Below are 22,905 nucleotides of genomic sequence, written 5' to 3' on the forward strand. Positions count from 1 at the left end.
CCAGCACTGACTCTGGCGTCCGATCTACCACATATCGCCGCTTATTTTGATGTAGAAAGCGGGCAGGCCTCCATCCCTATGTTCTGTGATGAGGTATGAATGTCGAACTACTTGTTGCCCGCTCGTGGTTTCAGCATTCTTCAATCACTTTCTCTACATGTTCACGACAGTAGCACCCAAAGAGCCGACCAGTTTCGTCTTTCCGAGATGCTCGCTCCCAGGCACTGGGCCGCAACAATCTGGCTTTTCTCAAAGTCGCTTAAGTCGCCGGATTTCCGCACTTGCGCCACTTGTCGTCGCTAGAGCGATTCGTTTTATGTTTTGCTCATATACTCTCGTACCACGTCACGTGCCTTGAGCGCTACCAGTTAGCCTACAGCTCTTGTTTGGCAGAGCTGTTTTGGCTCATCAGTGTATATGGTTAATCATATCATGAAAATGTCGTCTCTGAGTGATAAGTAATCCCATCAATGAACCGGAAATTGCTTCATTATTCACTTCGTAACAGATAAACGAACTAGTTGACAGCACAACACTACAGTGAGAATACAATCGATACTATATTGCAGTAAGACCTACATAGTATTCCTGTTATTATTATTATTAGTATTAGTATTGTGTTTTAACGTCCGTGCGAATGGGAATACACCGGATCCCATCAGGTCACCCAAGTTACACACGATCGGGTGCGGCTCATACTTGAATACGTATCCATCCGGGTAAACCTCATGTTGACAGTTTTCTCTTTTCCTATTTCACAGAGCGGGTAGGAGAAATGGTGGCGTGAAATCCTTGACCATCAATCTACACGCCATTGCCCTAAATTAAATTTCAAACATCTCCGTAGTGTTTCATGAACTGGAGGCATGCAAAACTGTTGATAGTGAACCGTCCGTCTGATGGGGACGTTAAGCTTGGCGGACCCTCGGTGTTCTTAGTGAGGAGTGGGCAATGTGTTGGCACCGCGTTTCACTCTCTCCCTTCTCTCACCATCTCGAACACGACACACACACACACACACACACACACACACACACACACACACACACACACACGCACACAGTTACAGTCATTAACACTTAGCAGATACACTTACACACATAGCTCTCATACTTCGCGAAGGAAAGGTCCCTGCGGGAGCGGAGATACAAAAACACTTTCCAGTTAGGCGGCTGAACCTGCCCTTCGGGGTCTCTCATGCCACAGGACTTTAATTTACTTTCCTTTCCTTATTATTATTATTATTATGGTTAGGAGTGGTCAGAGGCAAAGTAGTGGCGTCCTGAAGTCTTCCAATTTCTGCCAGCTCAGAAGTAAGGAGTCCAGCAGCCAAGTGGTTTACAAAAAGCAAGGCTAGGTGTAATGTAAACATTTAATTCGATTAATCTTGAGTAGGGGTACAGAGTGAAGCAAGTATCGCTAGGGAGAGAAGTGGTGTAAAAGAAGCATATTTTGTAAAAAGTGTCTATCCTCAATGTGGGTAGTTGCCTTTCTTTTCTGAGAAGGGACTACAGGTTCCACTTGCGATGCCCTGAGAATTGCTTCATCATTCTGTAAAAACGGTTGTCAGAAACAAGCAGTACCAATCGTGTCATTGATTCATGACTTCGTGGTTTAATAAAAATTCAACAGAAAGTAAATATCATTTATCTTTCAAAGAAAATTCTTTTCCATTCTAAAGTTTAGTCAGGTTCTAATGTTGATGTTGATGGTGGAGGGGGGGGGGGGGGGGAGGGTGACTCAAAGGGCTGTGGGAGGGGAGTAGCAGTTAATATCTGACTGCACTGAGGGGTAAGAGTCTCAGAAAGTTACAAGGATGTGCACGCTCCCTTCTTACAGAGCGAACTCATTGTTGATTTAATTCCAAGGAGGTGACTGCGTGAAAACTAATGAATCCTTTCAGTAATATTCTCGTCACCCCCATCATATATTGCCTTATGGTGAAATTTTGCCCATGACAAACGTTAGAGACGTCATTTCTTCGAATGATCCTTTCCAGTGAGAATATATTTTCACGTTAAGAATTTGTAATTATATCAAACAAAAAAAATTCTTTTGTCATTTGTTATCCGACGTCAAGCACTAAATTAAATTAAGTTTAGTTTAGTTATGTCCTGTTCCGTAGATCGTTTTCACGATTATTTTATCGATATGTTGTGGAATAAGTCAGATTACAAGGCATATATATATACACACACATGAATTGGGCTAATATTAATATTACCGAAATTTTTAGTGCTACATATGCAACTACACTTAATATACACCAGTTCTGAAACAGAAACTCTCGTCCATGGAATAGAAGGAATTGTCCAAAAGAAATGAGCAACTGACAGCTTCAATAACGGATAGGAAAGGTCATTTTTTCCTCTAGTGTTGTACCTATGAACATCACTGTTCTTCGTGAATTGAGATGGATTATTTATAACGAATTTCACTAGCGAATATATGTACTCTGATGGTGCAGTTAAAATACCTATCTCCTTGAATAGGTGCCAACATGACGTCCTTGGGTGAACACCACTAATTATTCTCACTGCTCTCTTTTGGGAAATCAGTACTTTATGTCTAAGTGGTGAGTTACCCCAGAAAACTATTCCATAAGACATAATTGAGTGGAAAGTGCAAAGTACCTTAGACTATCGATTATACGAAGAGCGAAAGAAGCTGAACTTAATTGTTTTAGAAGCTCAGTTTTAGAAGCTCCAGTTTGTCTTCAATGTGAACACTCAAAAATTTGGAGAAATCTACCCAGTTAACTAGGCCCTGTTCATATGCTACATCAATTGTCGGTATGACTCTATTCCGTGTACAGAACTGGATATAGTGAGTTTTTTCAAAAGTAAGGGAGAGTCTATTTTCTGGGAACCACTTAATAATTTGTTAAAAGACATCCTTAACAATATCATCAGCTAATTTTTCTGGAATGGGATTTATTATAACACCCGTGTCATCTGGAAAAAGTACTGGGTCTTCTTGCTGAACGTTAAGTGAGAGGTCATTCACATGAATAAGGAACAGTATAGGATCCAAAATTGAACCCTGTGGGACTCCCTTTGTGATAACTCCCCATTCACTAGAATTGACCACCCTCCCAACATTATTTGTGTTATTTAGCACAACCTTTTTTTCTTTTTGTTCGTTAAGTATGATTCAAACCAGCTGTGTGTATAGCCTTCAGTTCCATAAAACCTGAATTTTTCTGAGGGTGTGACATGATCCACACAGTCAAATGCCTTGGAAAGATCACAAAAAATACCAACTGACGATAATTTGTTATTTAGGGCTTGTATTATTTGATGGGTAAATGTGTAGATAGCATTCTTAGTCGAGTAACCCTTCCAGAATCCGAACTGTGACATGCTGAGTAAATTATTTTCACTTAAATGTAAGCCTACTCTTGAATACATAACTTTTTCGAATATTTCAGAAAATGAAGTCAGCAATGAGATTGGTCTATAATTATTTAAGTCGCTCTTGTCCCCTTTCTTATGAAGGCGTATTTCAATCTGTCTGGAAAAATTTCCTGTGCCAGCGAAGCATTACATATATCACTAAGGACTCCACTTATTAAATTATAACAACACTTCAAAACTCTGTTAGACTCCATCAACACCACATGAGCTCTTGTTTTTCAGTACATTTATAATTCCCTTGATTTCAGTGGGGGATGTAGGTGCTATTTCTAAAAGCTTAAAATCCTTGGGAATGGCATTTTTAACATATTTTTTTGCATCTTCAACTGAACCCTTTAACCCTATTTTTGCTGCTACATTCAGGAAGTGATTGTTAAAAATACTTGCGACTTGTGAATTATCACTCACATTATCATTTAGCTTTATTGCTATGGTATGCTGTGCACTGTCAGGCTGCCCCCCGTCTCCCGTTTGACAATATTCCATATAGTTTTAATCTTATTATCCGCATTATTAATTTACGTCAGATCTCATAAGCTTCTCGACTTCTTAATGATCAGTAGTTCTGCATTCAGGCTGACTGTATAGCAATGGTAGAAGTCAAACATCAAGCAAGGAATGACTTTATTGCTCATATGACGTGTTTCGGAATTTATCCATCGTCAGATCTCAAGGAGTGATTACGGCACGAAAATATGGCGTTTCAAGTTGTATGTGAAGCATCATATCTACGTGCAGTAATCGCTTCTGGATATCTGATGATGCATTAATTCCGAAACGAGTCATATGAACAATAAACTCGTTCGTTGGCTGATGTTTGACTTTTACCATTGCGAACCAGTCAACTTGAATGGAGAACAACTGACAACTATAATTACCTGCCTCCTGCGTGACTTTATGTCACATTTATTTTACTGAAATTAAAACATTCTCGAAAATCTTGGGATCCCTGGAACCGATATCTTTGTAGTATCAGTGTCGATTACAGGCAAAAAGGGTCGAGGTTCTCGACTTCCCGATCGAATGAATTGTATGTGTAAATAGTTGAGCTCATACGGAAGTCTCAAAGCGCGAGTCTTACTCGCACCTGTCCATTTTTTGTTTTCCATTGTAACCGAACACTTTAGTGCAATGAATGGTACGACACGACTCGATTCCTGCTGTTATTCCCTTTAGATGAAACACTTAAAGAAAAGAAGTAAACAGTTGACAAAAGATTTCATTTTTTTACTTTATGTAGTGTATAAACTGAGACGCACAAATAAACCAAATTTCTCCCGTTATTACATAAAGAAATGACTGCAAGTATGCGCAATGAGAACGTTTTACGCTACCACTCCTTTGTTGAGAAACTTTAGTGGAATGGACGTCGTGACAAGACGGGATGTGCTATGGACACTTTGTCCCGCTCTTCGTCTCACAAGGAAACGTCACAAATTTGCTTCATATTTTACGCACAAAAAAGGCACGTTTCCAAGATATCAGCCCCAGCATCGACCCAGTGAGGAAATTTCGGCTATAATTCTGACTGTACACAGTTATGACCTTCTTTTATTTAAACATGTGCGCGAACCAGTTGTTTGTGACTCGCTCCACTCGACTTCTCACGCTTTGTGTCCAACTGCTGTACGTCGCTTTGTTCTCTGTGTCAAAGTACGCGGATTGTAGCCTGCAACTGGTGCCAGAAATCTCTTTGCTTTGAAAAATACTTTGTTTCGATTCACAAATGCAGTGTAAAAATCGGAAGGATTGCAAATTTCATAATACTTCCGTTGCTTAAATCAAATTCATTATGTATGTGGTAGAGGTTGATATACTATGTTCTCTTTTCACGTAAAGTACCGGCCATTTCGAGCAAGATTTCAAAACGCGTTCACGCTCAGCAAACGTCTGCTTCTCCCAATTTCCCCTCTCCTTCGACATTCCGCAAATAGGGCTCTGATTATCACTCGGCTCTACTAAACTTCGCGTTCTGGCATTAGTCGGCTGCAGTGGGACGGAGCGAGTGACAAACATCCGGTTTGCGCACGTATTTAAAATCAGTACTTTTTGAAGATCATAACTATGTACAGACAGAATTATAGCCAAACTTTTCGCACAGGGTCGATCGCTGGGCCCGATATCTTGCAAGTGCGCTATTGTCTCCTTAAAATATGAGGTCTAGTCTGTGATGTTTCTTTTTAGGGACGACCACACACGCCCGTAGTACTTTGTCCCTAAACATGAAGCTTAATATTTAAAAATTGCAGCTGCACAAACAAAGTTTCCTGGTGTAAGTGTTACGCTGTAAATTACTTTCACAGACAAAAGTTTATATACTTTTTATCTCTTTTAGTCAATTCTAAAGAGCTTTAAGTGCAGTGGGATTAGAAGTCAATAATTAATTACTCTAGAATGTCTCAGTTAAATACAGCTCCGTCTAATTCCTTAACGAAATGTATATAAATTGCTCATGTTTCTCCTATTAATCAGTACTCACCGTTATGTGCGTAAATTCAAGGTTAACGGTCCAAGTAGAACATACTGTACTCGAAACTAGCGGCATTATCGCCACTCACACCACCGTACGAACATCACTCACCGCGTCCCACTACCTTGTAACTGCCCCTACTGTTGATATGCTGCTACTGAATAATACATTCAACTGATACCCTTTTTACTAAGGTGTGAAGCTCCAGCCAGCCGATGTGACCGAGCGGTTCTAGGCGCTTCAGTCCGGAACCGCGCTGCTGTTACGGTCGCAGGTTCGAATCCTGCCTCGGGAATGGATGTGTGTGCTGTCCTTAGGTTAGTTAGGTTTAAGTAGTTCTAAGTCTAGGGGACTGATGACCTCAGATGTTAAGTCCCATAGTGCTCAGAGCCACTTGTGAAGCTCCTCTTAATGTTTTTCCGTGTTTGCAATTTATAAATTGGGCTGTTTTGAAAACCAGCCTTATACTAACACAATTAGTTTATTTTTCATACTTACCCAGACATGTTTTGACACCTATGTGTCATCTTCTGTGGGTCAAATTTTTATTTCTGTAAAGTACAATTTCAAATTTATAATAATTTAACTGTTATAGGCCTAATAATTACAATATGTCCAATTTGCTTTGTCTTGTTTAGACACTCACCTTAAAATTACATCTCTAAATGAGCTGCATTATTATACACCGGTCTTTTGTGCTCTTTTTCGTCGGTTTTTTTTCTGCAGCACGTCATTTGCTAACTAGCCACGAAGAAAATTATTGCGTATTTGCGAAGAACTGTTTCTTGGGTAGAGTTTATGTGCGTTTCTGTACTGCCACTCTTTCGTCCCTCTGTCTCTGTCGGCGCCTTCCGATTCCTTGTGACTGCGCTCTTCGGACTGCCACGCTGGCGTTCCTCTCTGCAGCGTCTCCACCAGCGTGTCGCTCTCTGATCACGTGAACACAACGCAACGGTTCACAGTAGCAAAACATGCTCCCCTCATGTGACAGCCTGCGAGCACAATGCTTTTCTCAACAATACCTTTTTTACGGTACTTTCATAACCAAAGCTTAAAATAAATTCACCCTTCATATTTGACTACGATAATAGAAGTTTGTTGCTGTTTTACTAGAGGTTATTTCTGCTGAGTGTCTGTTTACAAGACCGAGAGAGATGGCGTTGTGGTTAGGACATTAGTCTCGCATTCGAGAAATGCAGTGTTCAAACCCTCGTCAGGTCAACTTGAGTCAGGTTTTACATACTTCCTTAAAACAGTCATGATGTATGCTGGCTTAGTTATGATGATTCCTTTGGAAATGTTACAGCCGTTTTCCTTCTGTGTTCTTCCCCTACACGTACTTGTGCGCAGCCTTAAATAGCGCACGAATGTAAATATGACCTCAGACCCTGCACTAGGTCATTTGAACAATGATTGGAGACCGACTATGCCCTTCATCTAGAAACCATTTCAACGTTAGTACAGAAAACTGATTCATGCTGTAAGATGGTGAACAACGCTTCTGCAAGAAGGTAGTCCCATCACCACCTCACCACCCTTCTGCGTCCCACGGTGTCAATTTTAGCAGTAAAAGACATTGCAATAGCCTCGAAACAATCTCACGGAGAAACTAGAACGTTAGCAGCAAGCCCTACTCCTGCATTACTCCGACAGGCCCATTAACGACTCCGATGCCCTGTTCTGTTCCCAGGAGCAGCGACCAGTACCAGGGGTCGACGGCCTCCGACCGGCTGGAGAACGTCACGCAGACAATATCTCGGCTCCTCGAGGGCTACGACATCCGTCTTCGGCCCAACTTCGGGGGTAAGGGCTAGCAAACAACGACCTCTTTCTCCGTGCTATTTAGGACGTCCCATTTCCGGGTTCGATTCCCGGCGGGGTCAGGGATTTTCTCTGCCTCGTGATGACTGGGTGTTGTGTGATGTCCGTAGGTTAGTTAGGTTTAAGTAGTTCTAAGTTCTAGGGGACTGATAACCATAGATGTTAAGTCCCATAGTGCTCAGAGCCATTTGAACCGATTTTGAACGTCCCATTTATATTGAGCAACACAAACAACTTTTTGTCCAGGAGCAAAACAAGGAATACACCAAGCAAATGTTGTTCAGTTTCCAACGTGACAGTAAACAGCGTGATTTAGTTTATTGTAACTTTATTCGTTGCGAAGATTTCAGCAGTAATACGTCTTTATTTGGTACTCCACTTCCTCTTCTCTACCGAGCGAGGTGGCGCAGTGGTTAGCACACTTGACTCGCATTCTGGAGGACGACGGTTCAATCCCGCGTCCGGCCATCCTGATTTAGGTTTTCCGTGATTTCCCTAAATCGCTCCAGGCTAATGCCGGGATGGTGCCTTTCAAAGGGCACGGCCGAATTCCTTCCCGGTCCTTCCCTAATCCGATGAGACCGATGACCTCGCAGTCTGGTCTCTTCCTAAAAACAACCCCCAACCCCCTCCTCTTCTCTACACCTGTTCAAAAACGCATCACAGTGTGCCATGTACGTAAATATGGCGTGATTAAAAACGAAGCAGAAAATTGACTCTATTGCACTAGCAGAGCATTGGGACTCGGCCGCCATAAATAAATGGAAACATAAGGGAAATGACCACCGATTTTCAGTCACCACCTTCGACTGAAGATTTGTTCGGATACAATATACACCGACGAAGGTAGGAAAGTTACCTGAGTGTGAAGAATGTGTGCGACTAGAACTGTAATTACAGTAATGTCTCCTTATTAGCAATATGGGTAGACATACTCTGATGTACACAACTTAAGGACGTCTCATAATGTCGCACTGTCAAGTAAAATAGTCCAATGAAATTTTGGGCCATACGAAGAAAGAATTGCTACAGTATAGTAAAATACAGTATAGTACAGGGTTATTACAAATGATTGAAGCGATTTCACAGCTCTTCAATAACTTTATTATTTGAGATATTTTCACAATGCTTTGCACACACATACAAAAACTCAAAAAGTTTTTTTAGGCATTCACAAATGTTCGATATGTGTCCCTTTAGTGATTCGGCAGACATCAAGCCGATAATCAAGTTCCTCCCACACTCGGCGCAGCATGTCCCCATCAATGAGTTCGAAAGCATCGTTGATGCGAGCTCGCAGTTCTGGCACGTTTCTTGGTAGAGGAGGTTTAAACACTGAATCTTTCACATAACCCCACAGAAAGAAATCGCATGGGGTTAAGTCGGGAGAGCGTGGAGGCCATGACATGAATTGCTGATCATGATCTCCACCACGACCGATCCATCGGTTTTCCAATCTCCTGTTTAAGAAATGCCGAACATCATGATGGAAGTGCGGTGGGGCACCATCGTGTTGAAAGATGAAGTCGGCGCTGTCGGTCTCCAGTTGTGGCATGAGCCAATTTTCCACGGGCTACGCGTCAAACTTGTCCGCACGCGTTCAACCGTTTCTTCGCTTACTGCAGGCCGACCCGTTGATTTCCCCTTACAGAGGCATCCAGAAGCTTTAAACTGCGCATACCATCGCCGAATGGAGTTAGCAGTTGGTGGATCTTTGTTGAACTTCGTCCTGAAGTGTCGTTGCACTGTTATGACTGACTGATGTGAGTGCATTTCAAGCACGACATACGCTTTCTCGGCTCCTGTCGCCATTTTGTCTCACTGCGCTCTCGAGCGCTCTGGCGGCAGAAACCTGAAGTGCGGCTTCAGCCGAACAAAACTTTATGAGTTTTTCTACGTATCTCTAGTGTGTCGTGACCATATGTCAATGAATGGAGCTACAGTGAATTTATGAAATCGCTTCAATCATTTGTAACAGCCCTGTACAGTACAGTACAGCTGAAATAAATACGCAATGAGAACAGAAATGACGTTTTCATTCAGAGGCAATAATCACACTGAAGTCACCGCGATTCGTGAACGGCGGGACGTACTTCTTAATAGGGTATGTGATCACCACGGACGCCGGTACATGCTCTCTAATGTCTTCCCATGTTGGCCACGCGGTTGGCAAGGAGATGTTTTGGTAGGGCGTTCCATTCCTACACTAGTGCGGTTAACAACTGATGGATGGTCATTGGTTCATGAGCTCATGCTGAAATACGCCTCCCAACGTATCCCGCACGATCTTATTGGAATTTAAGTCGGGAGGAACCGGCAGGCCAGTTCATTCGCCTAATATCCTCTCGTTCCAAGAGCTCCCCCACCAGCGTTGTTCGATGCGGTCACTCGTTGTGTTCCCTAAAAATGAAGTCAAGGCCGAATCCACTCAATAAAAGACGCACGTGACGGAGGAGTACAGTGTCACGATAACGTTGAATAGAGAGTGTCCAAGGGTCTGGAGCTCAGTACGCCCATGCAACATTATGACATCCCACACCATGACACCTCGACCACCAAAACGATCATGCTCGACGACGCTGGACTTACTCTCATACGGCAAAAGGTGGCAACACGTAATTCATCCAGGAACGTAACTTCTCTAGACTTTTTCATTTATTGATGCATAAAAGAAGTGTATTGCGATATCCTAAAAAGTCCAGCGAATATGCAGGGAGGTATCGCGCCTGTCTCTAATTCACTTCAGCATTCAACACTGAAAGATGCGACGAACTTTCATTCAAAGTGTTGACCAGTGTATCGCTGTCCATGGTCATCATTTTTAGTACCTTTGAACTCTTTACCCCTTTTTATTTCCCAGTGAGTTACAGTACTATAAAACGGTATTAAAGATTTCTGTTTCTGTTTAGGATCAAGTTAAGTGTTTTATTTATGTGAATACATGATATGTTTTTGAATAAGTCTTTGGAAGAGGATGGTATTTAAAAAATAAGTTCTGCTGTTCATATCTTTGTAACAAACAAAGTTACTAAAAGGTGAACTTGTTGATTAATATGTTCCCACGTAGTTAAACAACTTTCACTTGAAACATGTTTTATTTTGCTTGTGGACTTCATGTTAGTTGAGGTGTCAAGATAAGTTAGATATACTGTGTATCACATATGGAAATACCAAGAATTTTTACAGAACTCAGAAGAGTATGAAGCTAAATTTGTGACTGAATTAAGGATTTATTGACAGTGAGGGTGCAGCTCCTTATCTCGGATGGTGGGTCATCGACACGCGTAAAAGTGTTTAGTGCTCGCTGTTGATATTGTGTGTTAATGATCTGGAAAACAACATTAATGGTAATCTCCGACTTTTTGCAAATGACACATTTATCTATACTGAAGTAATATCGGAAAGAACTGCCCAAATATCGAGTCAGATCTGGATAACACTACAAAGTGGGTCAAAGACTGACAACTTGATTTAATCTCCCCATCGTTGCTGATGGTGGACGCATGCTGCTGCAATGCATTTTATTGCGTCAAGATTACAGGTTTTCTCAGGTCGCACTTTATTCATCGTGAGTATTAATAGAACATACACGATCGACTTGTTATTAAAAATTCCGTCGTCAGCTGTACCTTGAAAACCATCACATCTACATTCGTGACCCTAAACATATCACCCGCCCGCCTAAGAGTATGTTGGTCCACCTTTGGAACACAGTAAAGCAACGAGTTTGTATGAAATGGTTTCGACGAGTCCTTGGTAGGTATCTGGAAGTATAAGGCACCAGATGCCTATGTACTTAAATTAAGGGCCTGTGGTTTGTGGCTGCACAATGGAGTCCCAGATGTTTTCCATCGGGTTCGTATCAGGCGATTGCTTCGACCAAAACATGAACTATCATGTTCATCAAACCACTTAGGATCATTCTGGCCTTGTGACACACACAGTTAACCTGTTGGAAGATGCCATGGTCATATGTGAAGATATAATCACTAAGAGATGCAGATGGTCCACAATAATCTTCATGTAGATCTCAGCTCTCATTGTGTCTCCATTGTATAATACTGCCATTACCGGCTTCCGTCTGTCCGTGCGGTGCTTGCTACGAGCAGTCGTTTGCCTGGTGGTCTATCCGAACACGACCGTCCACCGGGTGTGACAAGAAACGTGATTCATCCGACTAAGCGACAAGTTTTTATTGATCCACGGTCCATTCACAATCGTCCCGCGCCTACAGCAATAGTAATCGGCGGTTTCGTTGGGTCAACAGGAAGGTTCGCCTGCTGCGGGATCCCTTATTCAATAATGTGTGCATCAGCATTGTGCTCTGTCGCCAGATCTGCTACAGATCGCCACCTGTCCTCACTTAACCCTCCGATCTCCACGTTCTGCGACGGGGCGCTGACGTCCCACATCATGTCCTCCAGTTGCGGTTTCACCACCCTCCAACCACTTTCCATAAGTACTCACGACAGTAGTACGCGAACAGCTAACCAAATTCACCGTTTCTGAAATGCTCGTTCCCAGGCAATCTGCCCTTTGGCAAAATCGCATACTTAGTGTATTTCCTCATTTGCAATCCCTATCGTCGCTAGAATGATCTCTCATCCGTCTGTGCTTCCGTCTTAATGCGGCACGTGCCCGCATATCCACCACCTGGCATTCAGCTGCGCGGTAGTAAGCAGTCATTACATTTAGGCTCATCTATGTACAACGAGTCAATGGAACGTGTCCGTACACTGGCCACTGCTAACCGGCCGTGTGACCGAGTGGTTCTAGGCGCTTCAGTCTGGAACCGCGCGTCTGCTACCGTCGCAGGTTCGAATCCTGCCTCGGGCATGGATGTGTGTGATGTCCTTGGGTTAGTTAGGTTTAAGTAGTTCTAAGTTCTAGGGGACTGATGACCTCAGATGTCAAGTCCCATAGTGCTCTGAGCCATTTGAACCACTCTGAGCCACTGCTATTTTCCCATACAACTTTTCCACAGCGGGAAATACGTGAATTTGTACCAAAAAAAAAATAATTTTGCTCTGCTTAGAACATACATCACGTAAAGCATTGAGTATGGTGTGACATCAGGAAATCTCCGTTTCCCACTAAGAGTCGGGAGTACTCGTAATTCAGAGCAGAAGGGATCGCCTGTGACACCCAGTTTGTCTGAAGGCTGTCGCGTGAAGTATTTGTCCAAACCAGCATCGGATATTTCGTTCAGAGAGATTGCACTCACACTTATAAAAACCTGTGTGTATTCGGCACACATTGTTTTTCAGATTAAAACGAGACGCAGTGAAAGTGACAGCCGACTGGTAATTGGCACGTCAATCTCTCCCCATATTACTGTAGCCGGAATAGCATTGGGTTTCACTACAGGTGTATCATCTGAAAGTAAACGCCTTTGAACTGTGAACCCAGATAATTAGCTACCTGTGACTCCAAACGAAATATTTTCTTACCGCCCGTCTTTCTTAAACAGACGAGGCGTCTCCCACCATAAGCTGGCTTCACACCTTGTAATCCACTTTCAAGAATACGGTTCATTCCATTACATATGGTACTGTCTTTCACATACACACTACGGTGATGTCATTAAGCTTACATTATATAACGTACACGGGTCTAAAAAAGTTAACGATCCAAGTCATTTCCACATGATGTGTCACTCCCAAGTAACATAGTTCGATGAAACTTGGACCAAACATAGAAAGAACTGCTACAGTGTTGTACAGAAGGTAACTGGAAGAAATACGCAGTGAGACGAACTGAAATGACATTTTTATTCAAAGAAAACAGTTATTCTGCAGTCAAAACTATTTATGATGGTCCCCTGGACATGAAAAATGCTGGACGTGGCTGTTAATAGAGTGTGTGATCACCGCAAGGGACAATGCATGCTCCGCAGCGTGCTCCCATACTGACCACGAGGCCGGAAAGTTGTCCTTGCGGCAGGGTGTTCCATTCTTATAACAGCGTGGTTGACAACTTCTGGTACGTGTGGACGTGTTACAGCACGTCTTCCCAACGCGTGTTCCCTGCACCTGCGCTCTTCGATGCAGTCGCGCATTGTCATCCTTAAAAATGAAGTTAGGGTCAAGTGCACCCCTGGAAAGACGCACGTGAAGGACGTGTAGTGTCACAATAGCGCTGACTGATGAATGTACCGTGTTCAACAATTTGGAGGTCAATATGCCCATTCAGCCTTATACTAAACACACTATAACGCCTGGGTCACCAAAACGATCGTGTTCGACAATGTTCCTGGGTGTATTACGTGTTCCCAACTGCCGCCATAGGGTACGGCCAGAATCACTCCTCAGACTAAATGTGCTCTCGTCCGAGAAAAACACGTGACCCCAATCCTCGTGGGATCAGTCTCTCTTCTCTTGGCACCACCGCAAAAGGTACCGTCGACGTGCGGGTGTCAACAGAACCCAATATAATGGTCGACTGGCAGAGGGACCGCCAAGCAGTCGTCGTGCCATGTCGAGCTTGATATTGCGTGCCGTGCAGTCCTGTTAAATGTAGTGCCTGTGGCACAATGTAGCAGTCATATGTTGCTGTTGAAACACTGCTGTGAGCAATACCACAAATTTTTGAATTATACCCATCACACTCGTTCTTCTTCCAGTTTTTCGTTTCGATGATTCTTCCCCGTGTGAAGTCATCCAGATGTTGTCTACGAGTAATGTAACGAAGACCACCACAGTCCACCGTTAAGGCTCACTAACACACGTACACACACACACACACACACACACACACACACACACACACACTCTGTTTTCTCGTTTCTTCAAATGCCTCGTGCTGCGGGGCCAGCCTCAACTGCCGTCATAACCACGCTGACCTCACTGTGTGACGTCCAGCATTTTGTGCTTGATCGCGAGACCTCTCGCGCAACATGCTCCCACACTTCATTTCCACCGAATTATTTATATGTCGTGTTATTTTATCTATCTCGTCCTTAAGTTTTGCAGAGCAGTGTACGGATGGTTGAATCGTAGACCACACTGCAAATATTTGCTACAGGTGACGAGTAAGTTAGCTTTAGTCTTCTTAGGATCTGCGTGCCATTGCCGGGTTTTGAGTATCATACTATCTGTATTTTCCAGATACGACCGATAAAATTCATTAATTTTGGATTCATTAAACACTCCTATGTGAAAGATACTGTACGGCACTTCCAGGAAGTGCGAGTTTATATTATAATTTCCCATTATCAGCAATCTTCATAAAATGTGACAGTTTTTTTTTCCTTCTTTAGTTTATGAAAATTAAGTGCTTTTGCATTTTCGTGAGGGCTTTCTGATCATGGGGGTGTAGCGGGACGTACTACACGCGGTTCACTGCACGAAATTCATGCACTTTTGTCTATTCAGGAAGTATAAATCTCTGCCACTGAAGAACATGTTTTAATAAGTTATAACGAACTGATATTGCTCTTTCGAGGTATCACAACAAAGACATGTTTAATTGTTACACACCTGAAACAGAACAGCTGCATGGCATCATACTTCGCAGCTATGTTACTAATGTTAGAGGGATTCATATCAGTTTCTCGGTATCTTCACCTTCTTATTTGCGTCTGAAGATCCAAAAGCATTGCAGTCACACCTCACTACAAAAGTGGTAACAATACCTTGTTCTTTTCAGAAATGTTCACTAATATTCAGATTTCTTTTCATTATTTCGCCTTCCAAGAGAAACACGATTAAAAATAAACGAAGCTATTAGAAATATTACTACTGCCATCAATATCATAAATTTAAAATTACCGACGATATCGCCATTAGAGCTCACTCAAACCCTTTGAAAGAAAGAAATTTCCAGTTGCAAGTAGTCTAGTGATATGCCACTCAGTTCTGTGCAGTTGCTGTTCATATTTGAAAATAATTGGCTGTCATTTCATACGACAGCATTCGCTAGCTTGATAGATGTTGAGGGCACAATCAGATTTGTTACGAATTTGTGAGTCTCTTAATAAGCTTTCCCTCCAGTTTCTCTTCCTTCCGATTATTTTCTTGCAAGTTGTACGTGGTCGTTGGTTGTAATATGACACTTGTTTCGTAATTAATGCAGTTGCAAAATACATAAATCAGTTAATTCGCAGAACGTATAACGTCATTCATAAAACAACGCATCATATTTTGAAAATATTGTAATCTAGGCAGCTACTTAATATTTTAAACTTTTGAAAAAAATATCTGTCATTTTAAATTGGTTCTTCTACCAGATTCCATAAACGTTAGAAATTCTTCAGTTGAACATAACCCAAAAGTGTAAATCATAGCAGTAGATGTCGCTTTCCACAGTGAATGACATACGAAATTTGTATGTTATATTTTTCGTGGTGATCGTAAAGTACCTCCAGTTCGGTTGTACGCGTTATTGAAACGCTTTGATGTTGCTAATAGTGTACTAAAAAATATTTTCAGGTTCTGGGCCCTATTTACGCATCAGTACCTCTTTAAAATTTATGTTGTTAATAACAATTAACGAATCTTCTTTTTTAACTTTTTTATGGTGAGCACAAACTATCCTCTCCCCTCTTGGTATACTTTGTTACTGCTAAGGTTAAATTCTTATTGTAAGACCTGCGTCATCGATTAATATTGGCACAAAGTATTTCACCGAAGTGGCTAAATGTGACCTACATTTATTGGAAGTACTTATTTTAGTAGAAGTAAATGTTGGTAATGGTGATAGCCGTTAAAGTGCTGACTTTACCCGAAATGCGTCTGATATCTTCCAGCACGAAATATTTTATTAGGCCGATCAAGGCGTACACTAGACCAGAGGTATTCAATCTTTTGCTCCACGTACCCCTAGAGACAATTTTCCATTCCAGCCTGCACTCCTATATTATAAATAACCGAATTTAAAGTAGATTATAAAATGCATAACTTATCAAATACTACAAAATGGAGGACTATGCTACAAATGTATGCAATAAATACACGTACTACGTTACAGACAGCACACACACACACACACACACACACACACACACACACACACACACACACACGCGCGCGCGCGCGCGCGCGCGCACGCACACACAAACACACATACAAATCACATGGATCTGTATACTTTACTGACCTGTCTGAGCTTGTTTTCTGGATACCAGTTGAATCTTCGTTAGTGAGAGTATCAATGGTGATTCTGTATTCAGGCGATTTCTTTGTTCCATTTTCATTGCTGTCAATGCAGAGAAACCTTGCTCACATAGATGAGCAGTGGGGAATGAAGTGGTGTAATGGCAGTGTCACTAATCAGTGTATTCTTTGTGTGAAAAAGACCAAAATCACCAACTAGCATGTTTTCGATTTTTATTTTCAGTCAGCTGTCAAAGGACATTTCCAAAAGACTTTCTTCTAGTTTTACGGGAAGAACTGTGGAATTGATATGGGTGGTGCAAAACGGATATGCAATCCATTCTTGCGTATTATCGTCTTTCTCAATTTCTGGAAGGTATTTTAAAAGCTGAGTTTTTGTAGGTGGAATGCGACTATTTACAGAAGTCCATCAGCAATACTAACTTCATTTTGTCCACTATGTTCCATCACGGCTGGTAAATCCGCAGTATTGCCTTTATTAACGCAATCAATCCAAAATAGCCGTGCGGTGTGACGCGGCTTGTCACGGCTCGCGCGGCTCCCCCCGTCGGAGGTTCGAGTCCTCCCTCGGTCATGGGTGAGTGTGTTGTCCTTAGCGTAAGTTAGTGTAAGTTAGTGTAATTAGTGTGTAAGCCTAGGGACCGACGACCTCAGCAGTTTGGTCCCATAGAACTTTACCACAAATTACAAATTTTTCGATCCAAAATACAACTTTCTACATTTTTTTTAGTCACTATGGTACTTTCTACATTTACATCTGCGTAGATACTCCGCGAGCCTCCGTACGGTGCGTGGCGGAGGGTACCGTGTACCCCTACGACTTTCTTGTGAAACCCCTTTAGTTACTCAAGATCATTAGAAATGTTTCTGCCAGAACATTTGAGTTGAAGAGTGAGCTCGTTGAATTTGTTGAGTATATCGAAAAAAGCCAACCAGTTAATCCGTTCTTCGTCTTAAAAATACTTCAAACAAGGAAATCGACAAATCCATCATTCATCTATAAAATGCTTTACTAGATCGGATTTAAATTTTGTGAGTAAACGTTTTACTCCATTTGTCAGCTCAAAAAGACGAGTCAATGCGCATCCTCGACATAACCAGCGCCTACATCTATCTCATCACTTGCTTTGGCTGGCACCTACAAGCCGCCCCTGTAACTTGTCTCTCCCACATGTAAGCGCCACCTCCTAGCACATCTCAGCAGTCGTTCTTGTTCTCCCAAGACGCCTGTCGTAAGCTGATGTGACACATGTCGATTTCCTAGATTTTAAACGTCGTCATACAAAATTTATTTTTATGGTGTTTTTATGATGTTTATTGACAAGTTCTTTTTGAACAGTATTTGGTGTACGTACCATACACTGATCAGCCAGAACATTATGACCACCGACCTACTATCGATATAAACCCGTCCAGTCGATAGCAGGGTCACCTGGCGAGGAACGACTGCTAGTCAGACACACGCACAGTGCTTGTAGTATCAATGAGCGTGCTGTCCGCGTGTAGAATGGAGAAGCCGCACGATCTATCTGAGTTTGACTGAGGGCAGATTCTGATGACCCTGAGGCTCGGCGAGAGCATTTTGGAAATCGCACGACTTGTCGGGTGTTCGAGGATTGCTGGGGTGAGTGTCTTCAACACATGGCGAAACCAAGGTGAATCCACGTTCAGACGTCGTGGGATTGTGTGACCACCCCTCATTACAGATGTCGGACGTCGTAGGCTGGGCAGACTGGTAAAACAGGAAAGGCGAGCAACTGTGGTGGAAGTAACACAAAGCTTCACGCTCGGCAGAATAAAATTGTGTCTGAACACACAGTGCACCGGAAACTCCTAAAGGTGGTCCTCCGCAGGATGTACCAATGTTAACACCACGACATAGGCAACTACGACTGAAATGGGCACGTGACCATCAGCACTGGACATTGGCGCAGTGGCAGAGCATTGCATGGTCTGATGAACTTCAGTACTTCTTCATCAGGCCGATGGGAGGGCGCGAATCCGTCAACAGCTCCTTGACACCTGCACTGCTGGACGGAGACAAGCTGGCGGCGGTTCCATTATGCTCTGGGGAACATTTACGTCGACATCCATGGGTCCAGTGGAGCTCGTTCAAGACATCATGACGGCCAAGGGGTGTCGCACACCTCTTCATGACGATCGTGTTTCCCGACGGCAGCGGCATTCTTCAACATAATGAGTCATGTTATAAGGCAGGAATGTGATGGAGTAGTTCGAGGAACACAATGGCCAATTCCAATTGATGTGCTAGCCTCCCAATTAGCCAGATCTGAACCTGGTCGAGCACTTCTGTGATGTAATTGATCGTGGTGTCAAAGCTTATAGCCCCCCTCCTCGGTATTACGAGAATTAGGTGACCTGTGTGTGCAGATGTATGCCAACTCCCTCCAGTGCCCCACCAAGGCCTCACTGCTTCCATGTCACGAAGCGTCGACGTTGTTATCCGAGCCAAAGATGGTGAGTTAGGTGGTCATAATGTTTTGGCTGATCCGTTTGTACATGTTTTCATAGAGGACTTCACACTATGTCACGTGAAAATGCAGACACCGTATGAACAACATTGTCTGTTCCTTCAGACACGGAAGACATTGTAATGTGAAAATCCAGACACTGTATAAACAGAGACTTTGTAATCATACGTAGTTTCTTAAATTATTCGTGCGTAAGATGAATAAAAAGTTTCATTCACAAAAACATGTGCTGTGATGTTAAAACGATACCGCTTAAATTTGCTTCATGTTTCACATTACTGCCTCAAAATTCGTGTTCAACTCTACTGTAAGAGTATTTTATCGATGAGAAACTATACACTCGAACACTCGTCTGACCCGATGAATTAGCCGTCAGCTAGGAGTCTATCCGCACAGGGCATTGTGATCCGTCCGTTGAGATCCTGACCTCGACAGTCTAATCAGCCGTGACAACAGTCACCGTGTTAAAAAACCATGTCGGTCACAATGAGTTAGCCGGAACAGCGGCAGACACGAAACCGTCTCTGCCGCCAGTTATCTCGCCAGCTTGGCGTGACATTTCTTCCCACGACGCTGAAAAAAGAAATAAAGTACCGCAAAATGAATTTCACTTTGCGGTGGCATTTTCGATGTTTTAATACTTATTCGCAGATTAAAACTATGTACCGGACCGGGACCGAAGCCCATAATTTTGCCTTTCGCGTGAAAAAGTTCTACCGATTCGGCTGTCAAAGCTCCACTGAAGACTTGCCCTCACAACTTTAGGGCCGGTAGCGGGCAGTTCCTGGACAACTCATTTCCCAGAGAGTCAGCCAGGCTAACAAACGGGCAGTACGAATTTCCCCTCACCGATTTGATTCATATGGGCAAGATGGGTAGGGTACGACAACGACTTCAACGTATGTAAATAGAAAGATGCAACTCTCAACCGTTTTCGAGAAAATCGAGTTTGATAATTTTACACGTAGTTATGTATTTTGCATGGTCGCACTGCGCAAGAAGCCGAGCGTGTTAGCTTGTTAGTTTAATGCACGTGAGGTACGTCGATCGAATATCCCTGGCTGCATTTTTCTTTTCTTCCGACGTAATTCTTATGACTCTGCAAACTGACACTATTTAGTGATTCATTTATTATTTTCATAATCTTTACCATGAAGAAAGGAGAAAAAACGTTTTCGTAATTATATTGAAAAAAATGGATACACAAGAATTTTCAAGCAAATCGGTGTAGACGTTTTCTTTATCTTATTTCATCTACATGTGTGGCAAGTGTAATGTGCAACCTATGGAGAACAGTACAAATCAGGACGATACTGATCATAGGAACATGGCAAACAATAATTACTGCATCATACAACACTTGTAGTGAACGCCAAATCTTTGCTTGTACATGTTTTTTTTTTCAGTGTGTCTACTACAAAAGAAACGTCGGCTACATTTGTAAGCGGTTCTCGATCATCAAATAATTTCGCGACCTACCACGCTATCTGTTACTAGAATTACGTGGTAATGAAATAAAAAAGGAGTACCGGAAGTTACCTTAGATCCACACACCTCGTGCTTATGAATCTGCGCTCTTATTCGGTTGGCTGCGGAATCCTTGTTTACTAGCGACCATTCGAAGTATATAAAGACGTGTAACACGTTCAAATTTTATTTTCTCGAGAACAGTTGCTTCTGGCTATTTACATATCTTGAAGATCTAGTCGTGCCCTAGACATCCTGTCAGTATGAATCTAAACGGTGAGGGAAGTCCGTACGATCTCCTTGTCAGCAGGTAGTTTTGCTCGTCCAGGAAGTTTCTAACAGTGTGCGTTGTGGAGCAGGCACGCTAGAGCTAGCCAATATGCAGAATGTGGTTTTTTGGAAGCGTTACCACAGATTTGTTGGCATTAAGAGTCCTTTTTTTTGCAATCCAGAATCTGGAGGAGGAGGAGTTTAGTACTTAAGGTCCCGTCAACAACGAGGTAATTAGAGACGGAGCACAAGCTCTGATTAGAGTAGGACGGGGAAGGAAATCGGCCGCACCATTCCAAAGGAACCATCCTGGCATTTGCCTGAAGCGATTTAGGGAAATGACGGAAAACCTGAATCAGGATGATGGGATGCGAGGTTGAAACGTCATCGTCCCGAAAGAGATTGCATTGTGCTAACCATCGCGCCATCTCGCTCGCTCCATCCAGAATCTTTGTCTATCATTTACCTCAGCCCCTCTTACATACAACTATGCCGTTGTTCTTCTCGTTATAAACGAAGATATTTGTGATCACATGAAACACATCACTTGTGATACACACAGACACAAATATACACACACACACACACACACACACACACACACACACACACACACACGATTAATGTCAACTGAGCGCCTCCACAGCCGGAGGGGACCGCCACCGTGCTCGCGACGTGGTATCTAATCACAAACAAAAAATATGCTACGAGACACCGCCCCCAAGCTATCGGATTAACGGATTATAGAACCGGGGATCCTATCGCCTTGAGAGAATTATTGGAAAAATATTAGGGGCAACGTCTCTAAAGGGATAGTTCATTTTTTTATGGTAGTGAGAAAGTGGCGGTGCCAAGTAGAGGTAGCTTTGATTTTTGTTTCATTTGTTAATACTAAACTTAGTTAGATACGTAGATAGCAAAAAGAGGAAGCATAAAAAAGAGGTTACCGTCACTGCTTTCGGTGCCGAAGGACACGTGTTCGATTCCCGGTGCCTCCTCACGTTTTTTGCTCAGGATGGGAGGCATGGAACGGGGTCCACTCGGCCTCCTGAGGCCAAATAAAAAGTTGCTTGCATAAAAAAGCAGCAGCGTCACCAGGATTCATCTATTGGTAATAACTGGTGGTGCGATTGGCGACATGCCGAACACATATCCCACGATCATAGATCGCTCCTCCTACTGCATTATAGGCAAAAGTCGGTCAGTCGCGACAGGCCTAAGATCTACCCCTGAGCGGTTATCTTTACATGAAAAGTCAAACAAGATAGCGGAAAGCTGTCGAAAAAATCAGGCGATGCTGATGGAATGGAATTAGGAAAAGACGCACTAAAAGTTATAGAAGAGTTTTGCTATTAGAGCAAAAAGCTAATTGATGATGGCTGAAGAAGAGCAGCTATAAAATGCAGATTGACAATAGCAAGCAGCGCTTGTGAAAAAGACTAATTGCTAATATTTAATGCAGATTTAAGTTATCAGGAAGCATTTTCTGGAAGTACTTATTTGGAGTGTAGCCATATATGAAAGTGAAACGTAGACATTAAATACTCCACACAAGAAGGAAAGCTTTTCAAGTGTGCCGAAAATTACTTGGGTAGAATGAATAACTAAGAGATGCTAATCGTGTTGGAGAGAAAGGAACTTTTAACACAAATTGGCTAAGAGAAAGATTGTTTGACAAGATGCATCCTGAGACCTCAAGAAAAAGTCAGTTTCGCTATGGAGGGAAGTTTATTGTAGAGGGAGATCAAATCTTTACTATTTTAAAAAGGTGCAAGTGGATGTAGGTTGCTGAAGTTATAGATGAAGAGGCCTGCATAGCATAGGCTAGTACGGAGAGGTGCATCAAATTAGTCTTT

The 22,905-nt window shown here is 42.6% G+C and overlaps 1 protein-coding gene across 3 annotated transcripts in view; it reads left to right on the forward strand.

Moving 5' to 3' along the window:
• Positions 1-22,905, forward strand: part of LOC126175380 (gamma-aminobutyric acid receptor subunit beta-like) — a 324,059-nt gene that overhangs the window by 124,510 nt on the left and 176,644 nt on the right. For all 3 annotated transcript variants that reach the window (XM_049922151.1, XM_049922154.1, XM_049922153.1), the window contains exon 2: positions 7,577-7,689. In XM_049922151.1, coding sequence (XP_049778108.1) covers positions 7,577-7,689 — 113 coding nt within the window. The remainder of the gene's footprint in view (positions 1-7,576; positions 7,690-22,905) is intronic.

The sequence above is a fragment of the Schistocerca cancellata genome, chromosome 3, assembly GCF_023864275.1.
Source record: "Schistocerca cancellata isolate TAMUIC-IGC-003103 chromosome 3, iqSchCanc2.1, whole genome shotgun sequence".
Classification (NCBI taxonomy): domain Eukaryota; kingdom Metazoa; phylum Arthropoda; class Insecta; order Orthoptera; family Acrididae; genus Schistocerca; species Schistocerca cancellata.